Source organism: Callorhinus ursinus, unplaced genomic scaffold (genome assembly GCF_003265705.2).
Source record: "Callorhinus ursinus isolate GAN/ISIS: 27379988/994484 unplaced genomic scaffold, GSC_fseal_2.0 scaffold15, whole genome shotgun sequence".
Lineage (NCBI taxonomy): Eukaryota > Metazoa > Chordata > Mammalia > Carnivora > Otariidae > Callorhinus > Callorhinus ursinus.
In genome coordinates, this window is record NW_027397077.1 from 42232560 (window position 1) to 42258993 (window position 26434).

A 26434-nucleotide genomic window follows, 5' to 3' on the forward strand; every position below is an offset into this window, starting at 1 on the left:
CTGCACAGAAGTTGTGAGGCTGAGCTGGGCTCTGTGGTGAAGGCTTACATAAAGGATTAATGAACAATGCCAATCATAGGGACTAGATGGGGTTCAATAGACACTGAATGTGTAGGTATTTTTCATCCCTCACTTACTCTGTCAAATATCCATGCAGAGCTGGGTTTGCTTTCTAGGAGAAACGGCTACAGTGCTTGTCCTTCAGTGGAGTGAAGGAGCGGGAGTGGCAGATGGAGTCTCTCATTCGCTACATCAAGGTGATCGGTGGCCCTCCAGGAAGGGAAGGTCTGTTAGTAGGCCTGAAGAATGGACAGGTGAGTGCTCTCATGTGTCTCCCATCAGGCTGATTATCTGTATGCAGACCATAGGGACCAGACTCATTATGACCCTAAGATGGTTTCCCTGGGGCAGGTAAAATGGCTTCCCCCACCCCACATTCACCATAGACACATTGGAGGGCAACCCAGAGTTTCATTTTTGAGGACGGCTTCAGGCCAAAGATGCAGTGGCCCTTAGACTTAGAGCGTGCTGCATTCTAGCAGGGTTGGCACTGTGGCTTCTGGGTTGCCCGTAGAGTGGATTAGTGGGCACCCAGAAGATGGGAGATTTGTTAGAGGTACAGTTTTCACGGGCTTGCTAGAGAGGAAGGCAGAGCTCATTCTTAGGTCAGATCCCTATTAGGGCAATGAATGGATTAAGGCAGTGTGTTCTAGCTTGTGTTTTAGAGGGTGCTGGTCCTCAGGCTATTACTAGGTGTTATAAGAAACATGGGCCCTTTGCTCATATAGATGTGGAAAATCTAGGTTACACAATTAAACAGATTTGTGTGTGTGTTCTTTGCTCAAAATAAGAAAAGTTCTGAGTGGGCTACATGGAAATTTGAAAGTGAAAATATAACTGCATGAGCCTGAGAGCCTAGCTGTCTAGCAGATGGCTTGTGGCTAAAGCTTGTCAGGCCTTTCCTGGGGACAGAAGTCATGGAGTATGAAATTAGTGGGGGCAGCAGGGTAGCAATACCAAAGGGATGGAAAGTCTGCATCTTTCTCATGGTCAGCTGTCACTTCCAGTGTGAGGCCTGAGAACATGGACTTTGGGGGCAGGTCGACCTGGGGTCATGTTCGTGCTTTGCTACTCACTAGCTGTGTGACCCTGGGCAGGTCACTTTGCCTCTCTGAGGCTCAGATTTTACAAATGAGGATAATGCCTCATGTTTCAGAGGGCTGTCAGAAATAGTCAATAACTGATAGCTGTCATCATCCTTATCATCATCATTATTTTGCTGTGGTTATACCCAATGTCTTGTCAGTGTTTAAAGTAGCTTCTTCCTGTGTTAGTTTGTGACTCAGATTTTGATAGATGGTGTCTCCTAATCCTGCAGTTTGGGTAATGTTGTTAACAAATCCCCAGTTAAGCAGACATTCAAGTGAATTTGTCATGTCTTGGGCCTGTAATTGCTTTGTCAACCTCTGATGAACCACACTTCTGGTCTCCTAAGGATAAGCCCCCGCTCCTGTTCTTTTAATGAGTCCTTTTCTCTGCATGGAACCTCTGTTGAAGTTAGTGGGAGTTGTTCTTGTAGAACACATGGATTCCAACAGCCTGGCGCAGTTCCGGGGTCTTGTTGCCATGGTGACTCACACTTTTTTCTCTAAAATTTCACCAGATCCTAAAGATCTTTGTGGACAATCTCTTTGCCATTGTCCTGCTGAAGCAGGCCACAGCCGTGCGCTGCTTGGACATGAGTGCTTCCCGTAACAAGCTGGCTGTGGTGGATGAAAACGACACATGTCTGGTATATGACATCCACACCAAGGAGCTGCTTTTTCAGGTGAAATCCCAGAGAGTTTTTAGGACATGGTCCTTTGATTCCTTCTCTATTTCCCAGTCCCTGCAGGAGGTGCTCACCCTCTGGTTCCCAGGCAGGTCTCCGGGAGGAGCAGTGATGTGTAGGGGTATAGGCTTTGAGCAGGGGCACAGAGCCCAAGAGGCCCCAGGGCACAGCCCACTCCTCCCACACATGAGCTGCAGGAGTTGGGTAAGCCACTTTGAACTTTGCTTTCCTCACAGGTAAGATGGGCAAGTAACACCTTTCTTTCTGTGAACAGTAAATGAATAATAATAAATTTTTTTTTAAGATTTTATTTGAGAGAGAGAATGAGAGAGAGAGCATGATGGGGGGTGGGGGAAGGCCAGAGGGAGAAGCAGACTCCCTGCTGAGCGGTGAGCCCGACATGGGGCTTGATCCCAGGACCCCAGGATCATGACCTCAGCTGAAGGCAGTCGCTTAACCAACTGAGCCACCCAGGTGCCTGAATAATAATAAATTTAAGTGGGGCGCTTGATAGGCTCTCAGTGCATTGGTCAATGTGAGGATGATTCTTTTGCAAAAGTGCTTCTTGCCAATTAGAGGTCTGCCTGTATCTATAAGTGACCTAAGACACAGTAAAGAAATAGGACCAGTTTTGTCATCTGAAAGAAGGGAAAGGATGATAACCTTCTAGTTATTTCACAAGGATGCTATCAGAGCCAACAGAATGTGAACTGTTTTAGGAGATAAGCATTGTTTACACACCATTTGATGCTATGGCTGGTAGAAGTGTGTCACTGGAGAAGAAATCCCAAGGGTTTCATGCCCAGCTCCTGGCTGGCTTTCTGCCGTACTCAGTGCCACTCTTTGCCTCTTTAGGACTTTGTAAGAGGTCAGGGCCCATTTGCCTGAAGCAAGCTCCCCTCTGAAGCTGAAACCTCCCCTTTCTGGCTTCCTCGGCACAAAGGGTGTCCCGGTATTAATCTGCAGGTCGAGATTCCCTTCTCAGGGCTCCTGTTTGTCCTTGGGAGCAGAATTAGCAGGGCAGAGGGATGCTGGAGTATAGGGAGCTGCCTCAGTTGGAAGGGGCCACCTGGGTACTGCTAGCCTGAGCTGACTCTAATAAATCAAGGCAGAGTGATTAAGGGGGGAGAAAAGAGCACAGGTTTTGTTTTTAGACAGACCTGGGCTCCAGTCCTGCCCTCACCACTTACTGTGTGATATCCAGCAAGTCAGTATAGTTCTCTGAGCCTAAACTTCTCCTTATCTCTGAAATGGAACTAGTAAATGCCCCCTCACAGAATTGCTATAGGACTAAACAAGATACCACAGTACCTAGCTCAATGCCTGGTATAAAACAGGGCCCTAACTGTTAACTTCTCTCCGCAACCTAAAAACCACCTCCTGTAGGTGGGTTAGCAAGCCCCCAGTTGTGAATCTGCGCCTGAGCCTAGAACCGTACAGGAATGGAAGGGCATGTGTCCTTCCCCATCCCCACTGAGGGTTTTGTAGTAGGCTAGGGAAGGTGATTCTCAGACTTTGCCAGGAGACATAAACATTCCCAGCTGTCTTTTTCTTCTCTCTGCTGCCCCTGCCCCCCGCAAATGAAAACAGCTATATTGTTTTTTCTCATTATAAAAGTAATCCATGCTCATTATAAGAGATTCAGACACTGTAGAAGATTCTAGGCAGAAAGGTATGAACATCTGCTGGTCCCTGGGGCTCCAGAGCTAAGCGGAAACCTTTGAGAGGAGGTAGGGGGAAGGGGGTGCCTCCCAGGGTGACTGTATTTCTCCAGTGTGAGAATTTTAAATGCAGAGACAATATATTCTAATATAAAAATAACACTTTTTTCTTATTATAAAAAAACAATGGATGTTCATGACCAAAAGAAATTTCAGGCAAACAAAAAACATAGCAAATAAAAAGCACCCACCATTCCACCCACCCCGAAATAATCTCTGTTAATTTTTTGGAACAGATCCCTTTAAATCTTCTATACATATTTATGTATTCCCATTTTCTAACAGAAGTAAAGCCACTTTGCTCATTTTCTCACTGTGTAATGATTAATATTTGGGATAATAATTTTTTTTCAAAAGTAATGCTTGCTTATTAAAAACAGTTCTAACATGAAGTACATAGAGGATTTTGCCTCTGTGCTTCTATCCTTTTCTTATGGTTCACTTTTCCTGGCTTTCCCACCATCCCACTGTGAGCAATTTCGTGTGATTCAGGCTTTAAAAAGAACGCTTGATGGAGTGCAGGGCTGTACCCAAGGCCAGGGTGGTTGGCACCAGGCCCTCACTACCCCTGTCCCTCAGGAGCCGAATGCCAACAGCGTGGCCTGGAACACCCAGTGTGAAGACATGCTCTGCTTCTCAGGAGGGGGCTGCCTCAACATCAAAGCCAGCACCTTCCCTGTGCACCAGCAGAAGCTACAGGGCTTTGTGGTGGGCTACAATGGCTCCAAGATCTTCTGCCTCCATGTCTTCTCCATGTCAGCTGTGGAGGTGCCGCAGGTAACCGGGGCGCTTGTCAGCCCCCAGCAGCGAGTGGCAGGGCCAGACCAGGAAAGCCAGGCCCCTCACTGATGCATTGGGTTGGGGGATGGATGGGGAGGGAGGAGAGGGAAGAGAGAGGAATTGCAGCTGTGATGTCGTGGAAGGTATTCTGGACTAGAATCTGGAAGCCTGCCTCCACCCTGTACAACCTGTGTGTCTTTGGGCAAACAGCTCCACCTCACTGAGCCTCTATTTCTTATCCCCCTTTCCTGGTTGGGACAGGGAGGGTATTCAGGGTTGTCTGTCTTCAGACAGAGTGTGTTTCACCGAGGGCCGTGCATGGGGCAGAGTGGAGTAAGCCAGCAAAGCTGGGAGCGCAGCAGTGTGTATGCACAGAGGGAGGAGGGGAGCTGGTGTGTGTGAGAGAAAAGAGAATATGGGTGGGATGGGGAGGGGGCCTGAGGTCTTGTGAGCCAAGAAGGGAGCATGGGACTATCTGCACAAGTCCCTCAAACTAGGAGGCCAGAACAGAAATGGGGGCCTGGAGCCACAAACAGGGGAGGGCAGAAACACAGATGGGAGGGCAGAGATTGGCAACCCAAGTCAGGGCTGGCCTAATCTCAGCTGTCGCAGCTGCCTGTCTGCTCCCCAAGTGAATCATGCTCGCTGTAGAACTGCCATAAAGTAGAGACAAGAACGAAGGAGAGGCTTAGCCCTCAGAATCCCAACCTCAAGGGGAATCAGTCTTAAACATTTTAGGACATACCCACCCAGGCCTTTTCTGTATATATATATATGTAAATATATGCAGAATATACAACTACGAGTATACGATTTTATATGAGCATGTTAAACAAAAGTAGAATCTACTGTAAATATTGTTTTTGACTCTTATCTATAAATATTGCTCCTATAAATGAAACCTCAGATTTACTATACTTCCTTTACTGAATGTGGGCCACAAACAAGAGATTTTTAATCACTGTCCTTTATCGCCATCTTCCAATTTAACCTAACCTTTACATATTACAGACCCATCACTTTGTATGAAGTATTGGCTGTCAGCTAGCAGTGTGGCTTTTTCTCTCAGCAATCTACCGGAAGCATGGACCCACCTCAATAAGTGTACTTTTCTAGCATTTTAAAAATACTAAGATGACTGTAGATTGACCTATAGTTGTAAGAAATCATACAGAGATCTCTTGTACAACTTGTCCAGCTTCCCCACTGGTAACAGTTTGCAAAATTATGGTACAAATGTTTTACCTATGTAGGTTCATGTCGCTACTACCACCAACCCATGAGATCTCTGATGTTGGGTTGCCCTTTTATTATAACCCCACCCGCCTCCCCGCTGTCCCCACCCTCACATTGTTTTTACTTTTTAATTTTTTTTAAAGATTTTATTTATTTATTTGACAGAAAGAGACACAGCGAGAGGGGAACACAAGCAGGGGGAGTGGGAGAGGGAGAAGCAGACTTCCCGCGGAGCAGGGAGCCCGATGCGGGGCTCCATCCCAGGACCCTGAGATCATGACCTGAGCCGAAGGCAGACGTTCAATGACTGAGCCACCCAGGCGCCCCCCCCACATTGTTTTTAATGACTGCTTTGTATCCTATCACATAGATGTTCCACAGCTTATTCAACCAGTACCTGTCGTTGGACACTTTTGCTGCTTACAGCTTTTTTGCTATTGTAGATAGCGTCTTTCTTGCCAAGTCCTTTGTACCTATCGCACCTTAGCTTCTTGGTGTGAGTTCCTGGAAGTGAAATTGTTGGATAAAAGGCCATGTACATTTGACAGATTTTTAGACATGTTTCTAGATTGCCCTTCAGCTTCCTTTTTCTGGGTGGGGGTGGAGGGCATCGAACCATTTTATTGAGGGGCTTCAGAGGAGGGTCGAAGGGCTGGGAGGACAGTGAGATCCTGTGTCCTCAGCCCAGCCAGGATTTCCCCACCTTCATAGTCACTGAAAGCCTGACTTGGCTTCTTGTAAAGGGTGGGGCTGGGGTCCGCTTCTTCCTCTAAGCTGATGGTACTTGTTACTCATTGTGCAGAAATTATTAGTGCCTGACACAGAGCAGTTATTCAATAAATATTAGTGGAATTCAGACCTGAGGAAAAGGAAAGAGAAAGAAAGGAGAGAGGTGGGTGGAAGCGGCAGCAAGAGGAGGGGCAAGAACAGCCACTACTGGATTGTTTCCTTGTAGTCCTCATCTGCTCCCCGTCCCAAACCCATGCACCACATCCATCAGAAACCCAATCTTCCTTAATCGTGCCAAACAGGCTATGCTAATTATCAGTTTTTTTCCCAAGACTGCCATCCTGACCTCAAAGATAAATGCAGTTTGCTGCTCCCTGGCTTTGGCTGGCCAAGAGGAGCCATAGGGGCGGCCTGGGGCTTCCTCTGCCAAGCCCTTAAAATTCAGAAGCCAGAGTCCCCATCCAGTCCCCCGCCCCCAATAGCTTCCCCAGGCCCATCCTGCTGATGCAGCAGGGTCAGAACTGCCAAGGGTTAGGAGAGGCAGCCTCAAGACAAAGGCTATTTATCTGTTGCCTCTGCCTCCAGCCATTCTGTGGTTTTGGCCTAGAGAGGAGGGAGAAAGCATCAGACCCACTCTGGGGATTTCTGGTTTCCTTTAGAAATTTACATCATCTTGTGCAAGAACTGGTTTGTCAGGGCTGCCAAGTAGGGCGGCAAGCCCTAGTCAGGCTTCTCGGGGCGGGTGGTGACTTCATGCTTGGAATGCAACAGTGAGATAAAGTAGAACTCAGAGGGCATTTGTTCAGTTAGGATATTTTTAAAACTCCCACTCTCAGATTGTGCCTCCCAAGCAAGCCCAAATGTTAACCATTCATCGTATCCTCGATTCTAATGTGTCTGTCCAAGTCCCTGTTCCAGCGTTACGGGGCATTCAGCATGGCAAGAAGTTGTGCAGTTTCGGGGAAAGAGCACCGGCTTTGAGTTCTGACTCTGCCGCCTGAACCACCTGTGATCTTGGGCAACCCCTTTCACTCTTTGGGGACTCACTTCTTTTCTATGCAACTAAATATACCTATCTTTCAGGTTTTGTCTGGCCCAATTCCTATTGTTATTAACCATCTTAAAGCAGCAAACACTACAAAACAGAACTAAATTGGAACAGAGGGTGCTCACTAAAGGAGTTTAGAAAGGAGAGCTCATTATGCATGGGGTGTTTGAGAAAGCTTCCAGGAGGTGGTGACACTTGATCTGAGCCCCCAAAACGTCTGGGGAGGCAGAGAGGAGCAGGGAGATTATTTCGGACAGGGGGAAAGATGGGGGTAGGAACAAGTCTGGAGAGTTGGGGAGATGGCGAGGAGCTGGTGCTGCGAAAATACAGTGGAGGTACTGAGCACGTCTCTTGTTTGCTCCTGGTATCCTGTGAGCTGGGCAGGGCATCTAAAGAGAAGTTAAACAGTTTATTTATTTATTTATTTTTGAAGATTTTATTTATTTATTTGACAGAGAGAGACACAGCGAGAGAGGGAACGCAAGCAGGGGGAGTGGGAGAGGGAGAAGCAGGCTTTCCCGCTGAGCAGGGAGCCCGGTGTAGGGCTCGATCCCAGGACCCTGGGATCATGACCTGAGCCGAAGGCAGACGCTTAACAACTGAGCCACCCAGGCGCCCTGAGAAGTTAAACAGTTTACCTAAATAAAAGCACACAGCTAGGATGTGGCTGAGCTAGGTCTGGGTTCTGGCTCAGCTGTTCCCCTGTCCATACCCTGCTACCCCGCTAAAGGTAGAAAGAGTAGGTGCAATGGTACGGGAGAAAAGATGAGCACTCCGAAGCAGCCACATCTTGCTGTCAGAGGGCAGAATGGCTTAAGAAAGAAGAAAAAAATCCTTCAACTCGAAAGCTAAAAAATGAGACAGGAAAGTTCAAAGGTATAGGCCCCAAATGGAGAAAACAGCACTTCTAGCTTCACATTTGGGAACCATTAGCATGAAGTACTGGCTGATTGATCTCTACTGCCCGGGAGAGATTGAGTTCCCTTCAGCACGCTGGCCTAAAACAAGGGCAGGGCCTTCCGTTATTCAGGACACCAGACCCAGCTCAGACTTGTTCGTGTGGACGCACACATACACATATCCCATACCCAAGAGCCAGGAAAGTACTCGGGACCTGGAGTCAGCTCACCCCAGGCTCCAGCCCCACGTCTTCCCTGTGCTGCTTCTGTGCCTTCAGACCATAATCCGGGACTGATAACCTGCAACACAGACCTGTTGGGACAGATCCAAAAGCAGTATGTAAAGCTAAGAAGAGAAGTTATTAGGAAGCACTCACAGGTATCACAGTGAGGCAGCCCCATCCGGAAGGAGGGACTGCAGGAAGGTTCCCAGCTCCAGGGAACTCAGACAGATGTGCCTTTCTGAGTAACCTGGAGCAAATCACTTAGGTTTCTTGGGTAAGATGGCTTCTCAGCCCTCTTTATAGGAGGTCATCCCCGACCCCCTCCTCACAGTAATGTTGTTCCTTCCTCCAGCAAACATAGACTGAGGGCCTGCTGGGGAAGTTAAGTACAACCCCACCACTACTCTCAGGTTGTGCCCAGACTTGTGGGGGAGACAGGCTTTTAATTACAGCACAGTTGAGATCTGGATAAAGGGCAGAGAAAGCTCAGACTCCTTTCCTTGAGGGGTCAGTGAAGACTTTCCAGAAGAGGTGATATTTTAACTGGGCCTTCAGAGCCAAATAGGTACTTTCCAGAGGGTGAAGAGGAGCAAGGGCATTCGAGACGAGGGTGATATCTTGTGGTAAAGCAGACCTGGAGGTGGGAAAAGCTGGTGGTAGAGGGAAGAACAGGCAAGAAGTTTGTGCTGCTGAATGCTATGTTTTGGCTATGAAAGGGGGCAGCAACTGGAAGGCATGTGGGGTGTGTGGGGTGAGAAGAGTACTGATTAATCTTTATAGTGTTGCTCTGTGGTCATTTGTAATTAAGTCAGTGGCACACATCTGGAGTCAGGCTTTGTATGAATCTGATTCTTTCCATTGCTCTGAAAACAATCTTCTTTCCTTTTGATGAAATCCTGTAGTCTGCTCCGATGTACCAGTACCTGGATAGGAAAATGTTCAAAGAAGCCTACCAGATTGCTTGCTTGGGAGTGACGGACACTGACTGGCGTGAGCTGGCTATGGAAGCTTTAGAAGGATTAGAGTTTGAAACAGCAAAGAAGGTAAGCATCTAGTCAGGCTAAGCTGGAATCTGGCCCTTAGAGGCTCCCTTGAGGAGGCAAAAGGGACTCCAGGTGATATATGAAGAGGCAGACACATACTGTAGTGAGCTCTGGAGATAGACTCGCCTGGGTTCAGATCTCAACTCAGCTACCTCCTGAGTCTGGGCGGGTAACTCATTTCTAAGGTTGCTCATTTATAAAATTGGGGTGATGATTGGCCCCATCCTCACAAAGTTCTAAGGGTCTAATATGGTAATGTCTGTAAAGCCTGATATAGGAGAAACATCTGATAGATTCTAGCTGTCACCCTTATTAGCTATAATTATGTAAAGCACCTAGCTGAAAGCATGGCATGTAATAGGGATGCAATCAAGGGTAGCTTTTATATTTGGTATGAGCACTTATTGGTATTGGCCATTTTTTACACAGTGCTATTTTTCTTTGTACCCTGCTAGGTTTGGTCAAAGAGATAGTCGAGCTCTCTGATTCTGACCGCAGTGTCACTCCCCACATACTTTCGTGGCTTCAATCATGGTGTCATTTCCTGGCCAGTATATTAAAACTACAGAAACTGGCTGACAACATTTGACCCCTTGCCACGCATCAGAAAAAGCCCAGCTCTTAGTTGGGTTTTCATCTAGAACCTGAGGTGGAGGAAAGGAATGGCCTTCAACTCTCTCTCCCCTACTTCTCCCTTCCCTCTTTATCTTCCCATAGCCAATTAATCATATACTCATTTGCTCATATTACTGAGCATGCAGGGAAGGAATTGCAGGGGTATGTGGTGCCCGCCCTATGCTAGGTCAAGACTTGTAGGCATGAAAGGAGAGAGGAACCAAGGCCGGATACCATCTCTGCTGTATATAGGCTGGATGACCCCATCCCAGCCGCCTCTCTCATAGACTCCATCCTCCTATGTCTGCAGTGGGGATGGTGAAAATGCTAACTGCCCTGCCTTCCTGACACAGGGTCATTAGGCTTAACTACCACGTTGTAAAAGGGCTTCCAGAACTAGCAATGGTTATACAAATGCTAGCTGTTTTTAAAACAAGTAAAATTGCTGTTATTTAATTATATTTTTATATCAACTAAGTGTCAGAAAACTGGTAATAGAGAGGATTTTAAGAATTCAAAGGCGGGAGGAAACATTCTCATGGAGGGAGCTTCCCTCTCCTGCCCCCTCTCCCCCAAAATGCCAGGAGTTATGAAGAATAACTAAGTATTCCTAGACTATGTTTCATTTGTTTTCAAGCTGGAATGAAATTTAAAGTCTTCCTTAGAGACTGTCATCTCCTCACACCCAAGAAATAAACACCTATCTCAGCTTAGTTCAGCCAACATCGGGTTGGGTACTCAGCAAATGTTTGAATGGATCAAAACAAAACTGGAATAACCCTTCATTTGTTTAACACTGACTCCCAGCCTGTATTCCCCAAACACTCCCTGAGAATAGAAATTATTGTATTATAGCCACAATTATAGACTAGAGTTTGATCATTTTATCCAAATTCCGAATCCCCCACCTTTGTTTTTCTGCTTTGCCAAGTCACTGAGGCACACAGGAGGTAGAGGGTGGTTCCAGCAATAAACTGGTGTCCCCACTAGATGGCAGGGGAGAGCTGCTCTCTGAGCACCCGGGACCTCTGTGTTGAGCAGAACTGCAGCTGCTTCCCAGTTCCCACACTTCCCTCTGCTGAGGTTATTCACCGGCCTCGTGACTCTGACCACTCTGACCAGGGCACCCCTGACTCTGCAGAATGTGTGAGGGTTGAAGGAACTCAGAAACAGATTTCTCAAAGTGGCAAATCCTAGAATCCTAGCAGAGCAGAACTAGAAAGACCTTGGAGAAGGCATCGCTAATTTGCCCCTTTCCGTAAGGCAGACATTGAGAGCCTACAGGCAGGGAAGAAGTAGGTTCAGAGCCTCTCAGGTGGAAAATCTCAGAGCTAGGACTGACACCTGGAATGGAATGCTCCTTTCCTCCCTGCCCCTTTGCCAGACATTCTAGGTTTTCCCCTTTCCTTTTGCTTTAAGGAAACCCAGGTCTAGAAGATAGCTTATAAGACCTCCAGCAAGGAACAGGTACTCTTGGCCTATCTTTACTCACGTGATGCCTACCTTACCCTTTCAAAGAATTCCTCTTCAGGAATACCCATTCCTACTCTGTGTTCCTACTCTGTGGTGCTCTTAATCCTACCTCTGCCCCTGCCTGTGCTCAGAGAGTGAATTGGTGTTCTTCAGGGTATCTAGTTCATACTTGTGTAGCTCATGGAGATTCAATGATCTGTTTAATCTATCTGCCTCCCCTTTGAGCACATGGGCCCCTGAATGGGGAGAGGGACAGGTCATATTCACCTCTGGATCCCCAGTCTCCGACAGGATGGCTGGCCCTGCAGGATGAAAAGATGAAGTCACATTGTGGTCATCTGTGAGGCAGCCAGAGGCCAGATGATTTGCTCGCTTCCCCAAGTTTTTTGGGGATGGAGGATGTCATGCAGCGAAGTAGAGGCTGCAAGTGGTCAGGGTGGTTCTTCTGCATTTCATATTCAAGGACTCCTGGACCTGCTGCTTCCTGTAGGTGTGTGTCAGCCCATTTCAAATGGGACATTGTAAAGCAGCACATCTGGGTAGAAACATTGACAGCAAAGCCACATGAAGATCAGCCTGACATAGTGGGTTATAGTCCTCTAAACCCCTTGCAGAATCAGAAAGCACCAAAGGAGACTTAACTAACACCAGTCTTCCTGAGAAAGGCTGCCTAGAAACTTCTAGCAGCCCTTGGGTTAAAGTCTTTGGCTTTACTGTGAGTCCAAGGCAAGAGCTACACTTTTAGGATTTACGTAAGAGTTTGCCTTCCAGGGACTTGGAGTGATTTATTCCCTAACCTCCCTCTCCCTTCTAGAAACCATCTTTATTCCTTCTCAGCATTCCCCTCCTCCTCTTCCTCTGTGCTGGTGCTGTGGGCTCTGGGTGCCTTGTATTTATGCACTGTTGGTAAGCGTAGCTGTCTCCTGCTTTCCATCCCAGTCACCAAGATGTATAGCAGTCAGTACATCTTCCCCACTCCCACTCCGATGACACTGCCTCAGCGTATCAGACCGCCCTGCTCTTCTCTTTTGCGTAGAGATTCCTCTAAGCGGGCACCATCACAGACTGCAGTATCATAGTTTTGTTTTACCTAATCCCAAAGTGATTGATGCAACCAGGACTTCTTTGCTGTTCTTTGTGTGGACTAATCCCAGGGATAAAGCCGTGCCTCACTGGGTGGTATAACCCTCCCGAATACATGGCGATTAATCAATGCTTGCTTCTTTTCCCTCCTTACTGGCTCACTTTCTAAAGCTTGACTTCCCACCCCCAGCCAATCACCCACTTTTGAAGCCCAGAAGGCAGCTGATTTCATTCTTGTATTTCTTCCCCTGTAGGCCTTCACCAGAGTACAAGACCTCCGATATTTAGAGCTCATCAACAGCATTGAGGTAAAAGACAAAATGTTCTTCCTTCTCAAGAAAGCGCAGACTCACTGTCAGTGGCTTATAGGGAGCTCTTCTAGCAGATGAGAGCCTTGAGGGCACATAAACAGAGCCCACTGGTGTCTGGGCATTTGGGCCACAGCCTTGCTCTGGGGGTACAGAATGCCATGGGGCGGGGAGACAGCACCTGGTAGCAAGGAGTGCAGTCTGTCACTTGGTACTGGGGTGAGGCAGGTAGGTCCCTAATCTCTCCAAAGTTTTAGTTTCTATCTGTGAAAGGGGTTGATTTCCCAGCGTTGCTAGGAGGATTAAATAGGTTCTCAGTAACTGGTTTTCACCCCTACAGTGGTTGTTAGGTGGTTACCATCCTCTAAGGCTCCAACAATGTGCCAGTGTAGGAAGCATTTCCCAAATGCTCATGATCTGCTCCCCACCCACAGGAATGGGACCTGGGGAGGGAGCATGTGGACTGGGGTGGGCTGGTTCTGTGGGCACCCGTTTGCTGGGTAACTGTAGACAATACTCTTAATTCCTGTGACTGTCTGTGAAAAGGCGTACAGATTTTTTCTCCTGAACAGATTTATTGTGAAGCTAAGGAAATGTGAGATACATTTGAATTCCCATATGGAAGCAGGGAGGAAATCAGCAAATGTCTTGTCCCTGCAATTCAGTTCAGAATAATAAACACCTGTCATGGGCCAAGCCTTGTGCTGAGCCCTGTGGGCAAAGAGCTGAGTGGAAGGGAGGCCTGCGGGAGCTCACAGACTGCTCAGCTGAATAATAGTTGCCACTTGTTGAGTGCATGCTCTATGTCCCATGCATGATCAGTGTGTACACTACAGTTGACCCTGGAACAACATGGGGTTGAACTGCACAGGTCCACCTATCCGCGGATTGTTTTCGATAAATACAGCAGTACTGTAAATGTGTTTTCTCTTCTATATGATTTTCTTTTTTTTCTTTTTAAATATTTTATTTATTTATTTGACAGAGAGAGAGAGAGCGCGCGCACACAAGCAGGAGAGTGGCAGGCAGAGGGAGAGGGAGAAGCAGGCCCCCCCTGCAGAGCAGGGAGCCTGATATGGGACTTGATCCTGGGACCCTGTGATCATGACCTGAGCCAAGGGCAGATGCTTAACCGACTGAGCCACCCAGGCATCCTATATGATTTTCTTAATAATATTTTCTTCGGGCGCCTGGCTGGCTCAGTCAGTAGAGCATGTGACTCTTGATCTTGGGGTTGTGAGTTCGAGCCCCACATTGGGTGTAGAGATTACTTGAAAATAAAATCTTTTAAAAAAATATATCTTCTTTTCTCTAGCTTACTTTATCGTAAGAATACGGTATATAATACATGCAACACATAAAATCTGTATTAATCAACTGTTTATGTTATCAGTAAGGCTTCTAGTCAACAGTAGGCTATTAGTAGTTAAATTTGGGGGAGTCCAAAGTTATGCCTTGATTTTCAACTCTGGGCGCGGTCAGTGCCCCTAACATTCATGTTGCTCAAGGGTCAGCTGTATTTTAAATCCTCACACTGACTTAATGAAGTGCAAATACTGTTCTTATTTCTGTTTGATAAATAATGAAATTAAGGCTCAGAAAGGCTGTGTCACGTCCCCAAGGGTCCATAGGCAAAAGCTTGGTTGGAACTCAAAGCCAATTCTGTCTAATTCCCAAGCTCAAGCTATCTTTACTCAAGGCCATATTGTCATCTAAGAAGTTGTTTCTGATGCACACCCTCCCTACTTACCCCCTCCCCCAGTACTGTCAGAGGGAGCATCTGTATCTTCCGATGCTTACTTGGATGTGTGAAGAGCCATCTACTAGTAATGCCCAGTACTGCTTATTCTCAGGGGCAGGCATCTGGGAATCCACTAGTCTGGATCTAGGGGCCTAACCTGAAGCCATGGAACATGTTCTCTATGCAAAAGTAACTGACCTCTGTGAGACCACCTCTCACTATTTATCATGTCTTAACTGAGTTCCTGTCTTACTGCCTCTTCTAGTGTGCCATGAACTGGGCAGTTGGTTAAACTTGTAAGAATTGCCTTTTGAAAAAGAGCAACTTGTTTTCAAGTAATGATCCATTTTGGCTGCTCTGAGGCCTTAGTAGCTTGCTTCTGGGCATTTGGCATTATTCCAGAGAAGCAAGGTTCCTTGCTAGGCTCCTTTGGGTAGGGGAAATATAACTATACTGATAACAGGAGGAAGAGAATCTGCCCATATGGCTACATACATATTAAATATATGTAAATCACTTCTACTGATCATGGTGATATTCTGTGGCCTACGCCTAAATTCCATGCCTAGTGAAACCTATTTTTTTAATCTCACTGCAAGATTTTGATTCACTCCCTACAATTAGGAGTTAGTTTATTTGACTGATTAGCCTAAACTATGTGTAGGGGGCTTTTTTGTTATTGTTTTTTGGGTTTGTTTTTTTTTTTTGGTTTTTAAAAATTATTTCTGTCAGTGGGAAAGCATGTTGCCTCCAGCTGTTAAAACTTTACCAGCTTGTCTCGGAGTTTGATTCAATGTCTCATCTTCCTCCACTGTGATACACTTGCTAGAAAACAAGCAAAAGGAAACGGCTGGGGATGAGAGATTGGGTGCTATTGAGTGTTTACAAATACTTGAGCAGTAGACTAATGAACGATCCCTAACATGGAAGGAAGGAATATGCCAGTTACTTTATCTTCGCTGCTGCTTGTGTGTGTGTGTGCGCGCGCGCATGCATGCAGGTATGTTGTTGGGGACTGTTACTTGTTTCCAAAGGTGGTATTATGTAGTACAAAGAGCATACAGACTGAGTCCAAATGCCAGCTCTGTATGACCCTGACCTGCTCCTCTTCTGAATCTCAGCTTCCCTCAGTGTGACACTTGGGTGGTGCCACTCACCCTTGGCTCTTTGTGGGAAGTACGTAACCAGCACCTAGTGGATGCTCAACATGTGACTCACCTCTTTAGAGACAAAGACATATGAAGACTCATAATCCTGTTTTGTTAGTCTCCTTTTGGGAAGAGACCCTATACTTTTGCTTGTCTGCATCATCATGGGTCACAGCTCGGCCAAACCAGGCCTGGGGACTTGGAAGATCTTGGGAGCTTGGGGGCCACCAACAAGTGGATAATGCACACCATCCTGGAGGAGCCTGGGTGGCTCAGTTCGTTAAGTGCCCGACTTCTTTTTTTTTTTTTTTTAAGATTTTATTTATTTTTTGACCGAGAGAGAGACAGCGAGAGAGGGAACACAAACAGGGGGAGAGGGAGAGGGAGAAGAGAAGCAGGCCTCCCGCGGAGCAGGGAGCCCGATGCGGGGCTCGATCCCAGGACCCTGGGACCATGACCTGAGCCGAAGGCAGATGCTTAACGACTGAGCCACCCAGACACCCATGGTGCCTGACTTCTGATTTCAGCTCAGGTTCTCTCTCTCCCTCTGCCCCTCCCCACTTGCATGCATGCACGCTCTTGCTCTCTAAAATAAATAAATCTTTAAAAAAAATACACACCATCCTAACTATACAGTTGTTTCCTTGGAAGAATATACAAGAAAGCAGCCCTGAGGAATTTCCATTAAACAAACAAAAGTTGGCATTACTTTTGATCTTCACTCATCTGGGGAAAAAAAATCTGCTTTTGTTGTCAAGCATTCCCACCAGAAACCTAGGTGAGAGACACAACAGCCCAGGAGCCAAGTGGAGGTTCCAGTAGAAAGGCCCAGGGGCTTAACTTGAAATAGCAACATGTAACCTTTGTAAAGGCTGCTTCCTGCCATGGCTGCAGAGGCTATTTCCTGTGCTTCTAATTTTTCCAGGAGAGGAAGAAGCGGGGAGAGACCAACAATGACCTGTTTCTGGCAGATGTGTTTTCCTACCAGGGGAAGTTCCACGAAGCCGCCAAACTGTACAAGAGGAGTGGGCATGAGAACCTCGCACTCGACATGTACACCGACCTCCGCATGTTTGAGTATGCCAAGGTAATCCAGCCACATCCTGGGCCCAAGCTGCAACATGGAACCCACCAGTGTTCTGATACTGTGCTGCCCAAGATGTTTATCCCAAGAAGTGATACAGATGGAAAATAGCAACTGCCTTATTAGTAAGGGTTTGGGCAACTGGCAAAGGAACCATCGATGGCCACTGGTTCAAGCTGACCCAAAACTCACCTTTTAGGCTGACATCAAAGGGACAAGAGAATGACCGTTCAGACCTTTGTCAGTGACAGAGCTGGATGGACTGTCTGAAGAGTGAGCCTGAGCCAGCATGGTCCCTTCATTAAGTGTTCAGGGTTCAGGGCTTCAAGTCTTTCTCCCACAAATTCTCTCAAACCTTTGTAAAAGCCACTGGGAATCAGTGTCCTCAGGCACGAGCTGGTTCTACCATTGTTATCCAGGACATTATGGTTCACTTCATCCAAGGTTTCCTAAGTGTCTGCTCTCTGATTGATACTAGGCTTTTCACTGGGCTTTGGAGACACCATGACTGAGTCCCTGCCCTCCAGTACTCACACAGTGTGCTTCCTGTCACCCCAGGGGTGCATCTGTATTTGTGATGGTAGAGATTTCCCTTGCATTTGCAGGTCCTCTATTAAGGTTAGTCCCCAGCAGGTCTGGGTACATGACGGGGGTCTTCCTAGAGCAGGCTCCTGATGGTTTATGTGAGAACAAGTCCCACCGGGGAGCCTAGGCCATCAAGCCTTTTGTTCAGCCTAATGCAAGGTAAAAAGAGCCTTGGGTGCATTGAGCAACCAGGCTCTTCCTTCCACAGAAATGCCTTTGTTAACCTGCCTTTCCTGGTACTGTCAGGATAGGCTTCAGAATGTTATTAAGTGAGTCATCAGCCACAACCAATTAGTGGCTATTAACGGTAATTACCTAGCTCACAAGTTCAAGATGGGAAAATCTTCCCCATTTTTTTTTCTCCTTTTTTGTTCCCAAAGATGGCTGTGCTCTTTTGTCTTCCACCTGTGAGATCCTGGGGCTGAAGGTTGCATCTCAGTGCCTGTGATGTGGCCCAGGAGTTTCTAGTCATTAATATCTGAATGAGCACCTTAGTCCTAGCCTGTCTCTTTACCTTGATGGTTCCTTCACCCCGTCCCTCGGATCCAAGTGCTTGAGCTTCCCCCACTTGGTCCTCTTCCACTTTTTTACCCTCTCCTTACACTCCCACACCACACACACCACACACACCACACACCACACACACACACACACACACACACACCACACACCACACACCACACACACCACACACACACACCACACACCACACCACACACACACCACACACACACACACACACCAAACACCCCCACACACACACACCACACACACACCACACAAACACACCACACACACACACACCACACACCCACACACACCACACACACACACCACACAGACCACACACACCCACACACACACACCACACAAACACACCACACATACACCACACATACCACACACACACACACCACACACACACACACACCCCCCACACAAACACCACACACACACCACACACACCCACACACACAACCACACCACACACACACCACACACACCACACACACACCACACACACACCACACACACCACACACACACACACACACCACACACCACACACACCACACCACACACACACACCACACACACACACACACCACACACACACACCACACACACCACACCACACACACACCACACACACCACACACACACACACACACACACACACACACTATTTAACACTGCATTCATACTGAGAACAGCTAACTCAGTGTGTCTTTTTCTGGGGATAACAACATTTAAACTGAGGACAAAACCTTAACTAAAGGATTGAATCCCTAGGAGTAGAATTTAGGCATTAGGAACAGCAGGATGTGGTTGTTCTTCAGAACCAGCAGTCTTTCCTGAAACCTCTGAAACCTCCCAGTAGGCAACTGTGTTGCTCACTTGGCATTTGGAGAGCCGGTGTGAGTCCTCGTCCTTCCTGTGGGTCCTTCCTGGTCACTTCACTTTGTTGAGCCTCCATTTTCTTCTCAGAGGGTAACATAGCTACAGCTCAGCTCAGTTCTGAGAATTGTACAAAACAATGTATGAGGAAGCCCTTTGCAAAGGCCAAACTAGAGAAAGGCTGGGAAAATGAGAGAAGCTAAGTGTGACCACAGAGTGGCTATTCTTAAGGCCTCTCCCCAGCCAGTCCCACTCCTCTCCCTACACTGAGGCCCCTCCTCACACCTCGGGTGAGCTTCGTGTACCCATAGTCTCCCATCCAGAAATGCAACCCACTTACACACTCCATCTGGTCTGCCTCTCTATGAAGGTAAATATTCTGGGGGTTGTTTTGGTTTTAGTTTTTGATCGCAATTCCAAGTAAGTTGGTTCTGTTTCAATCCCCCCCAATAGTCTGACTTTGAGGAAATGTGTACATACACATTATGATGGGGGGCGGGGGGGGAATACAGTGCTTATTAACATGGCATGTTTTTGTTTACTTGAAAATTGCTTCCCAAGATTCAATCTGGTTTTCGGAAAATTTTTAAATTACATTCCCACGTACAAATAAATTGTATGCTTTCCGGATAAGTGACATGTTTATATGGTGATAAAGGGAATTATAATGCTCTTAACTCTTATGTAGTATGTCCTTGTCAAAATCACCAAGCATGAGAACACTGTTTAGTCTCATTCATCACTCAGCACAGCCTCTTTCTGTCCACTCCAGGACACAGTCTTTGCCATGGCCCCAGATAACATGTAAATTAGCTTCATGGAACCAAAGAACCTTTGAAAACCCGGTTTGCTGAGCCTTGAAGGAATCATTTAGACTCAGCTTCAATTAGGTCAGAGCTCCCTGAGCTGGGCTGTTGGGCTGGAGATGGCTCCTTCAAGCCTGTGAGCTGTGTGTCTGGCTGGTCTCCTTGTTGATAACCCAAATTTATGGCTTGCTCTTGGCCTCTGACCCTTCTCACTATAGTCACCCCAAGTCCACTGAGCACTCACTTTGAAGGACATTTCTGTTGTCTTATGATGCCTGTTTTCTCCAGCTGCTAGCCTCATTTAACGAACCAGGTTAGCAGAGTTTCCGGCTTTGCACTCGCATAAACAGTATGCATTATACTAGTTACCAAGAGTGAAGGCTGTGTTTGTAACGGCCCAAACTAGGCATCTTCAAATTGTCAGTGAATGCTTTCCAAGCTTCTTCCCCTGTGTGAGTTCCAGAGAGACCAGAGGCCAGTGAGATGGGCCTGTCTTTTATTGGATCCCAGCATTAGGGTAAATGATGCCCTTTCCTCCCCTTACAACAGTTGGTTGTCTTAGGCCAATCTAATATATTATTTTAGGGGCTACACAATTACCCTGAAAGCAAATGGAAACAGAGAGAGACCTAATTGTTCAAGTGGGTTTTTAGCATACATTGACTGTACTTTCCTGACAAATGAGTGCTAATCATGGGGAAAGGAATGCTTTTTTTATACTTTGTGAGGTTGACACAGTGCACTCTCTGCAGGGTACATTATTCCTAAGACAAACCACTTCTTGCTAGTAATGCAGATCTGGGCTCTAAGCACTCTTAATTTCCCTTTTTGAAAAGCCCCACCTTTAAAAATGTCAGCACCAAAGTTGCCTCAACTATGGCAAACTCCCATGTCTATATTTGGGGTAACTATATCCTGAAAAGAGGTGATTTTCTCAGGCTGTTTCTCACACATTCCTGGGCTAACCCCGGGAAGCCAACCATGGGCTTTCAGAGGCCCCCTGTTATCTCTTCCTTCCCAGGTTCTCTCTAGGCCTCTTCCCCCCATCTCACCCCCCCCATGGCCTCCTGCTGCCCCTACCTCTACAGACCTGATAACAGAACAGGATTTGATATCATCCAGTCAAAAAGTAACTAACCAAGAACACTTGTGCTCCTTACCTGCTCTTGGCACATAACCGGGGAAGAAGCCAGTAGGATGATGCTCTAAGTTCAGGCAACAGAATGTGAACAGAATCAGAAAACAGATGTGAACAGTACTCCTAGTGTGGTGGTAGTTGAGGAGAGGGCACAGTGGGGCTCCCCTAGAACTCTGTACATCATTTTGTCACTTAGGTTTATGGGACCATGTGCTTAGCCTCACTCTGAGGCATGTGGTATCATCCCTTTTAACTGAATAAAGATTGTAGGTCTGGATATTTGGAATTAGGTAACCAGGTTGTAGAGTCACTATATGGGAATAGTCACACGTATATCCGTCTCTATATGAGAGAGAGAAAGAGAGACAAAGTAACCTGATCATAAAACCTCAACACTGCAGAGTTTGTGTAAGTACTCCGAAGAGTCCGGAAAGTATTATTTAGCTGGAGAACAAATGTCTGTTAGTGGGAAGGGCAGGAAACGTTCAGGGCCATAGTCCTTGACACTGTCCCATACTCCCGAGGAGCACCTGTGGGGCAGCCTATGAGCACTCCTCCCTGACACCTGGGACTGCCCCCCAGTCAGCCATGCAGGGATGGGCTCACGCCTGCATCCTGATTGCCTGTTTCAGCCAAACAGAGCCCTTCCTTGCTCCAGCTTTCAGCAGCCTGATGTAATGCTGGCAGCAGGAAGTTCTAATCCGGAGTGTTTTTGTTTGTTGTGCTTCCTCAGGATTTCCTTGGATCTGGAGACCCCAAAGAAACAAAGATGCTAATCACCAAACAGGCTGACTGGGCTAGAAATATCAACGAGCCTAAAGCCGCTGTGGAGATGTATATCTCAGCGGGAGAGCACGTCAAGGCCGTAGAGATCAGCGGCGACCATGGCTGGATTGACACGTGGGTTTTCAGTCCCTGCCCCAAGAAGCATTTGGCAGCATGTCATGTCATGTCAGCTTTTGGTTTTGACTGACAAAGGAAAAAATAGTATTTCTCTAAATATATAATCCAAATGTAATAGTGACTAGGTTTTTGGGAGACAGAAATTGAACGAGGTAGTCACTGCCTTTGAGGAGCTTAGTGGATCCCTGGGGAAAGGGTTGGGGGTGGGGGAAGAGTAGGGGGAGATACCCAGGCATTAGAGCTGCCATTCACTGAGCCTTTCCTAGGAGGCAGGCACTGAGATATCTTACAAACACTTGATTCTCCCCCATACCCTAAGCTGTGGTATTTCCATGCCCAGCTCCAAATGAGGAAACCAAGGCTCAAGGACCAGGTGATCACATGAGGCAAAACAGCTGGGAAACCATGGAGCTGAGCTTCAAACTGACCTGGCTGATTTCAGTGCGCCTAGCATGTGTAATGGTAGGAACCAAAAAAGAACAAGAACACTTCTAAGCACACCAGGGAAAGAGACAAGAATTCTCATGGGAGGAACCATGGATGTGGTGTTTGCGTGAAGGGCCTTGAATTTTAAGAGGTAGAGGGTGGTAGGAAGGGGAAGGGCATGAGGCCAAAAAAACAGCACAAACCAGGAGTCACCCAGAAGGGGGGTGGGCATGCAGTGGGGCTGCCCAGAGAGATAATGGATTCAGTTTTGAGACTCTTAGAGCATCAGACCTCCAAGGGGGGGGCTTTCTTCTCCCATAGTCGAGGAAGGTATACTTCACACTCATGTATGTGTGTGTGTGTGTGTGAGTGTGTGTGTACACATACAGGTGCACACTGCCAGAGCTGGTAAAGAACATGTGAGGGAGCAGCTCCTGACGGTGGCTCAGTCTGAGCCCTACAGGCTGTTGGTTATTCTGGAAGCCACACAGTGGTCCACAGGTAGTGGTGGCCTAGACAGGACCTGGGGAAGGAGAGGGCTGGTTAATGACTAAGTCACCTCCCTGAACCCCACCATGTAGTTGCCATGTATGCCCCTCACATATGTGCCATATGTGTGTGACCTACTGCCCCATCTTGTGCAAGAATGAAGTTTCTTGAAGATACAGATCTTGCCCCCCAAATTATTCTTTTCACAAAAGGAGTGATATAGGAGAGAACCAGGCAGATTTGTGGCCCTGCTCTCCCCTCTGGTTTTTCATGTCACTTTCATTTGCAACTGACATGTATCAGGTTACCCTGGAGATACCTAACTAGTTCAGGAAAGAGATATTTAAGCATGTTCCATCCTTTTTCCAGGTCTGGCTGTAAAAGGTGCCTCTTCTCCAGGGACATTTGGTTTGATGGGTGGGGCTGGGGGGCTCTAAGGGTTTGGCTGTGCCACCTTTCCCTAAAAATGTGTTCTTTCTCTGCTGAGAAATGTTATTTTTAGATGCCATTATTATTCTACGTACAGATTGACAGCCCTCCCTGAGCTTGCCTGTGTCTGAGACAGGGATCTGTTACAGCTGCTTCCCCTTTTTTCACAAAGAGCAAGCTGGGTAGAGCCCCTTTCCCCTGAGAGAGCTGGTTTTACTCCAAACCCCAGCCTGACCAGAGGGAACAAGCATGTTTCATCCACCCCCTCATGTCCCCACAAGTAGTGGGAGGGCCAGTTACCACTGGGAAGAAGTGGCAAGCCCCATTGGTCCCTGTGGCCCCTCCCCCATGGTCAGCACCTTGGCCAGCAGGAGAGGCACACCCAAGATTTCCAAGAGGCTTTTCTTCCAGAGCTCAGAGCCAGCTCCACACATGCCTCTTCCTCTAAAGTCCTGTCGGCTGAAGAATTCTGATGCCTTTACCTTTACTTTCCTATGAGAATTCCTGAAACAGTGTGGAAAGAGCATTCTGCCACTTGCTGGCTGCAGAGTCTTGAGCAGGCTGCTTCACCTTCGACCTAGCCTTTAGTCTTCTCATCTGTAAAATGAGAATAATAGTACCTGTTAGGGCAGTGAGGATTCAGTGAGATCGCACATGTGAAAGCTCATGGTGCTGTGCTTGGTACCAGTAGGTGATCAGTAGGTATTCATTTCTATCCCCAGATTTTGCTGGATAGATAGTGACTCTGTGAAAGGCACACACAAAGTGGGGGAGACAGTGTCCTTTAGCAGGTGACTTCTCCCGGTCACTGGGCAATGTTTCTGGATTATATATTCACTCATTTAATAACCACCCATCAAGCACCAAGGACCATGGCACCATATTGAGCATTGGGGACAGTAACGTGAATCAACATGGAGCCTGCCCTCAAGAAGACCCAAAAGCCTGTGCTGCTTTCTTCCATCAGGTTCCTGTTACAGGAGTCCATCTCCTCCCTGTGCTTTTACCTCTCCAGGTTAATTGACATTGCCCGTAAACTGGACAAGGCCGAGCGGGAGCCCCTGCTGATGTGTGCTTACTACTTCAAGAAGCTGGATAACCCTGGCTATGCTGCTGAAACCTACCTGAAGATTGGTGACCTGAAGTCCTTGGTTCAGCTGCATGTGGAGACCCAGCGCTGGGACGAGGTAAGGGTAGAGCATGCCTCATGGGCTAGGGGGCCCCATGTGAGCCCTGGACCACAAGGGGCTTTTTGGGGTTTGGATGGAGAGCAGCTGCCCTCATCAAGAGAATGAACATTGGCCTGGCAATCAGGAGACTAACCCTCAAATTCTCTGAGCCAGCGTGTCTTAGAGGCCCATTTATTGGTTCATGCATTCAGAAAATCTTTATGCACTGCTGGCTTCATGCTAGCCCTGTGATAGACACTGGGGATGTAAGAGTTAACAGGACAGCCCTGGGCCTGCTGTGGATCTGAGCTGCTTGTGGCCAGCACCACAGGCTGATAGATCTCTGACATGGAGACACACCTGTGTAACATTCAAAACCTGTTAGGTGCCATCTGACAGAAAATGCCACCCATACTCTCCAGGTGGAGGCTGCCAGAACCATTTCAGGGGCAGCTCTTTCTCCTCCTTCTTCCCTCTAACCTGGACTCTTTCCTGAGAGGATCAGGGGCTGCACCCATGGTCCTCGCTCCACCCTACCCACCCATCCACCCACTGAGGTCTAGTTTACAGAGCCATAGCAAGACCTTTTCTGAATAAAGCTGACTCTTGTCTGCCCTCTGCGTGGCTCCATTTGGTGAGGTGACAAGGTTACTGATGAGAAGAGGTGGGGCCAAGGACAGAGGCAATAAATGGCTTCTCAAGATAAATTTATTAGGAGATTTCTCAAGCAGCATAAATTAGAGCATCTTAGAAACACTCAGTCCTGACTATGCATCAGGCAAACTTTCTCCCTGTTGCCACATACTGTCCCCCATGACTCATTTCCAGTTCTCCTGGCCTGATGGGTGGTTCTGGAGCTTAGATAAAGCAGTCACTGGGTCCCATACAGCACCAAGTCCACAGTCATCTTTGACAGCTAATAAGCAGTGACGATGATAATGTCAATTCTGTTTCCTTAGGTGTCATCTGCAATTAAAAGAAATCTGTTTGCAGCGCTACAGGAGCCCACGCAAACCCTCAAAATAAAATGTTTCCGATTCTGTGCTGCTTCTGTGGTCCAGAAACAGACTGTGTTGTTATTGAATCCAGTCACTTGCATATTGCTGTTAATTGCCTTTTGTTTTCAAAGAGCTGATTTGTTTTTGCGTTTCTGGGGGTGGTGGTAGGGGGAGGCACTCTCCCCCTCTGAGTTGTCAGGCTGGCAAAATATGACACATCCCTAATGGATTCAGCCAAGTGCCATGTTTTCATGGGGGCTGTGGGGGCTGCTTTATTAAGAATACATTTGCTCCTTCCTCCAGGCCTTTGCTTTGGGTGAGAAGCATCCCGAATTTAAGGATGACATCTATGTGCCCTATGCTCAGTGGCTAGCAGAGAATGATCGTTTTGAGGAAGCCCAGAAAGGTAGGCCACACAGACTAACACCTTGCAGAAGGAGCAGGAAATGGTACTGCCAAGATCTACACTTCAGGAAGGCTGTCAAGCCCCTCCCATCATGGGTCTGAAGATGGACGACTTCACCCTGAGGAATATGACATGTTTCCTGGTGAAAGACTGGGGAGCAGTGGAAAGAACATGGGCTTTGGAGTTGGACACACCTGGGTCCATCACTCACATGCCTCCGGACCTCAGGCAGGTCCTGTCTCTTCTCTGAGCAAAGCACTGTGCACTCAAATGTAGCTTCCCACTTAATCCTCACAGTAGCCCTATGATATCGGTACTGTTTTCTAGATGAGAAAGCTGAGGTTGGAGGAGGTAAAGGGATTTATTTGCCTGAAGTCCCACAGCGAGGAAGTGGCAGAGAGGGAATCTGAGCCAGGCTGGGGTGGGGACAAAATATGAGAACTCCCACAGAGTGTCCGGCATGGTCTCACCTGCCTCTTTGCTCTACCGCAAACAGTAACTTGGCTCAGATAAACAGGGTGTCCTCTGCTCCTTGGCATTTCCACTGGTAAAGTGGGCTGCCCCCCACGTATGGCAGTATCCGAGATAGGAGCAAAAGGAAGCATAGAACTTTTACCGGTAATAGCAATTTTAAAATGTGACTGCCTTCTCTGTGTCAGGCACCGGCTGGGCACTTAACTACATAACTCTGAACCTCGCCAGCAGCCCTGCAGAGACGCCAAGGC

General features: G+C 47.4%; 1 protein-coding gene across 6 annotated transcripts in view; it reads left to right on the top strand.

Moving 5' to 3' along the window:
• The window catches only part of IFT122 (intraflagellar transport 122), a 68893-nt gene that overhangs the window by 29015 nt on the left and 13444 nt on the right, over positions 1–26434 (top strand). For all 6 annotated transcript variants that reach the window (XR_012380965.1, XR_012380964.1, XM_073901682.1 and 3 more), the window contains 9 exons: positions 177–314; positions 1664–1828; positions 4132–4329; positions 9371–9511; positions 12937–12990; positions 16805–16966; positions 21623–21789; positions 24152–24323; positions 25607–25709. Coding sequence is in view for 4 of the 6 variants with exons in the window: in XM_073901682.1 (XP_073757783.1) it covers positions 177–314; positions 1664–1828; positions 4132–4329; positions 9371–9511; positions 12937–12990; positions 16805–16966; positions 21623–21789; positions 24152–24323; positions 25607–25709 (1300 nt within the window). In the remaining 2 variants the exon portion in view is untranslated. The remainder of the gene's footprint in view (positions 1–176; positions 315–1663; positions 1829–4131; positions 4330–9370; positions 9512–12936; positions 12991–16804; positions 16967–21622; positions 21790–24151; positions 24324–25606; positions 25710–26434) is intronic.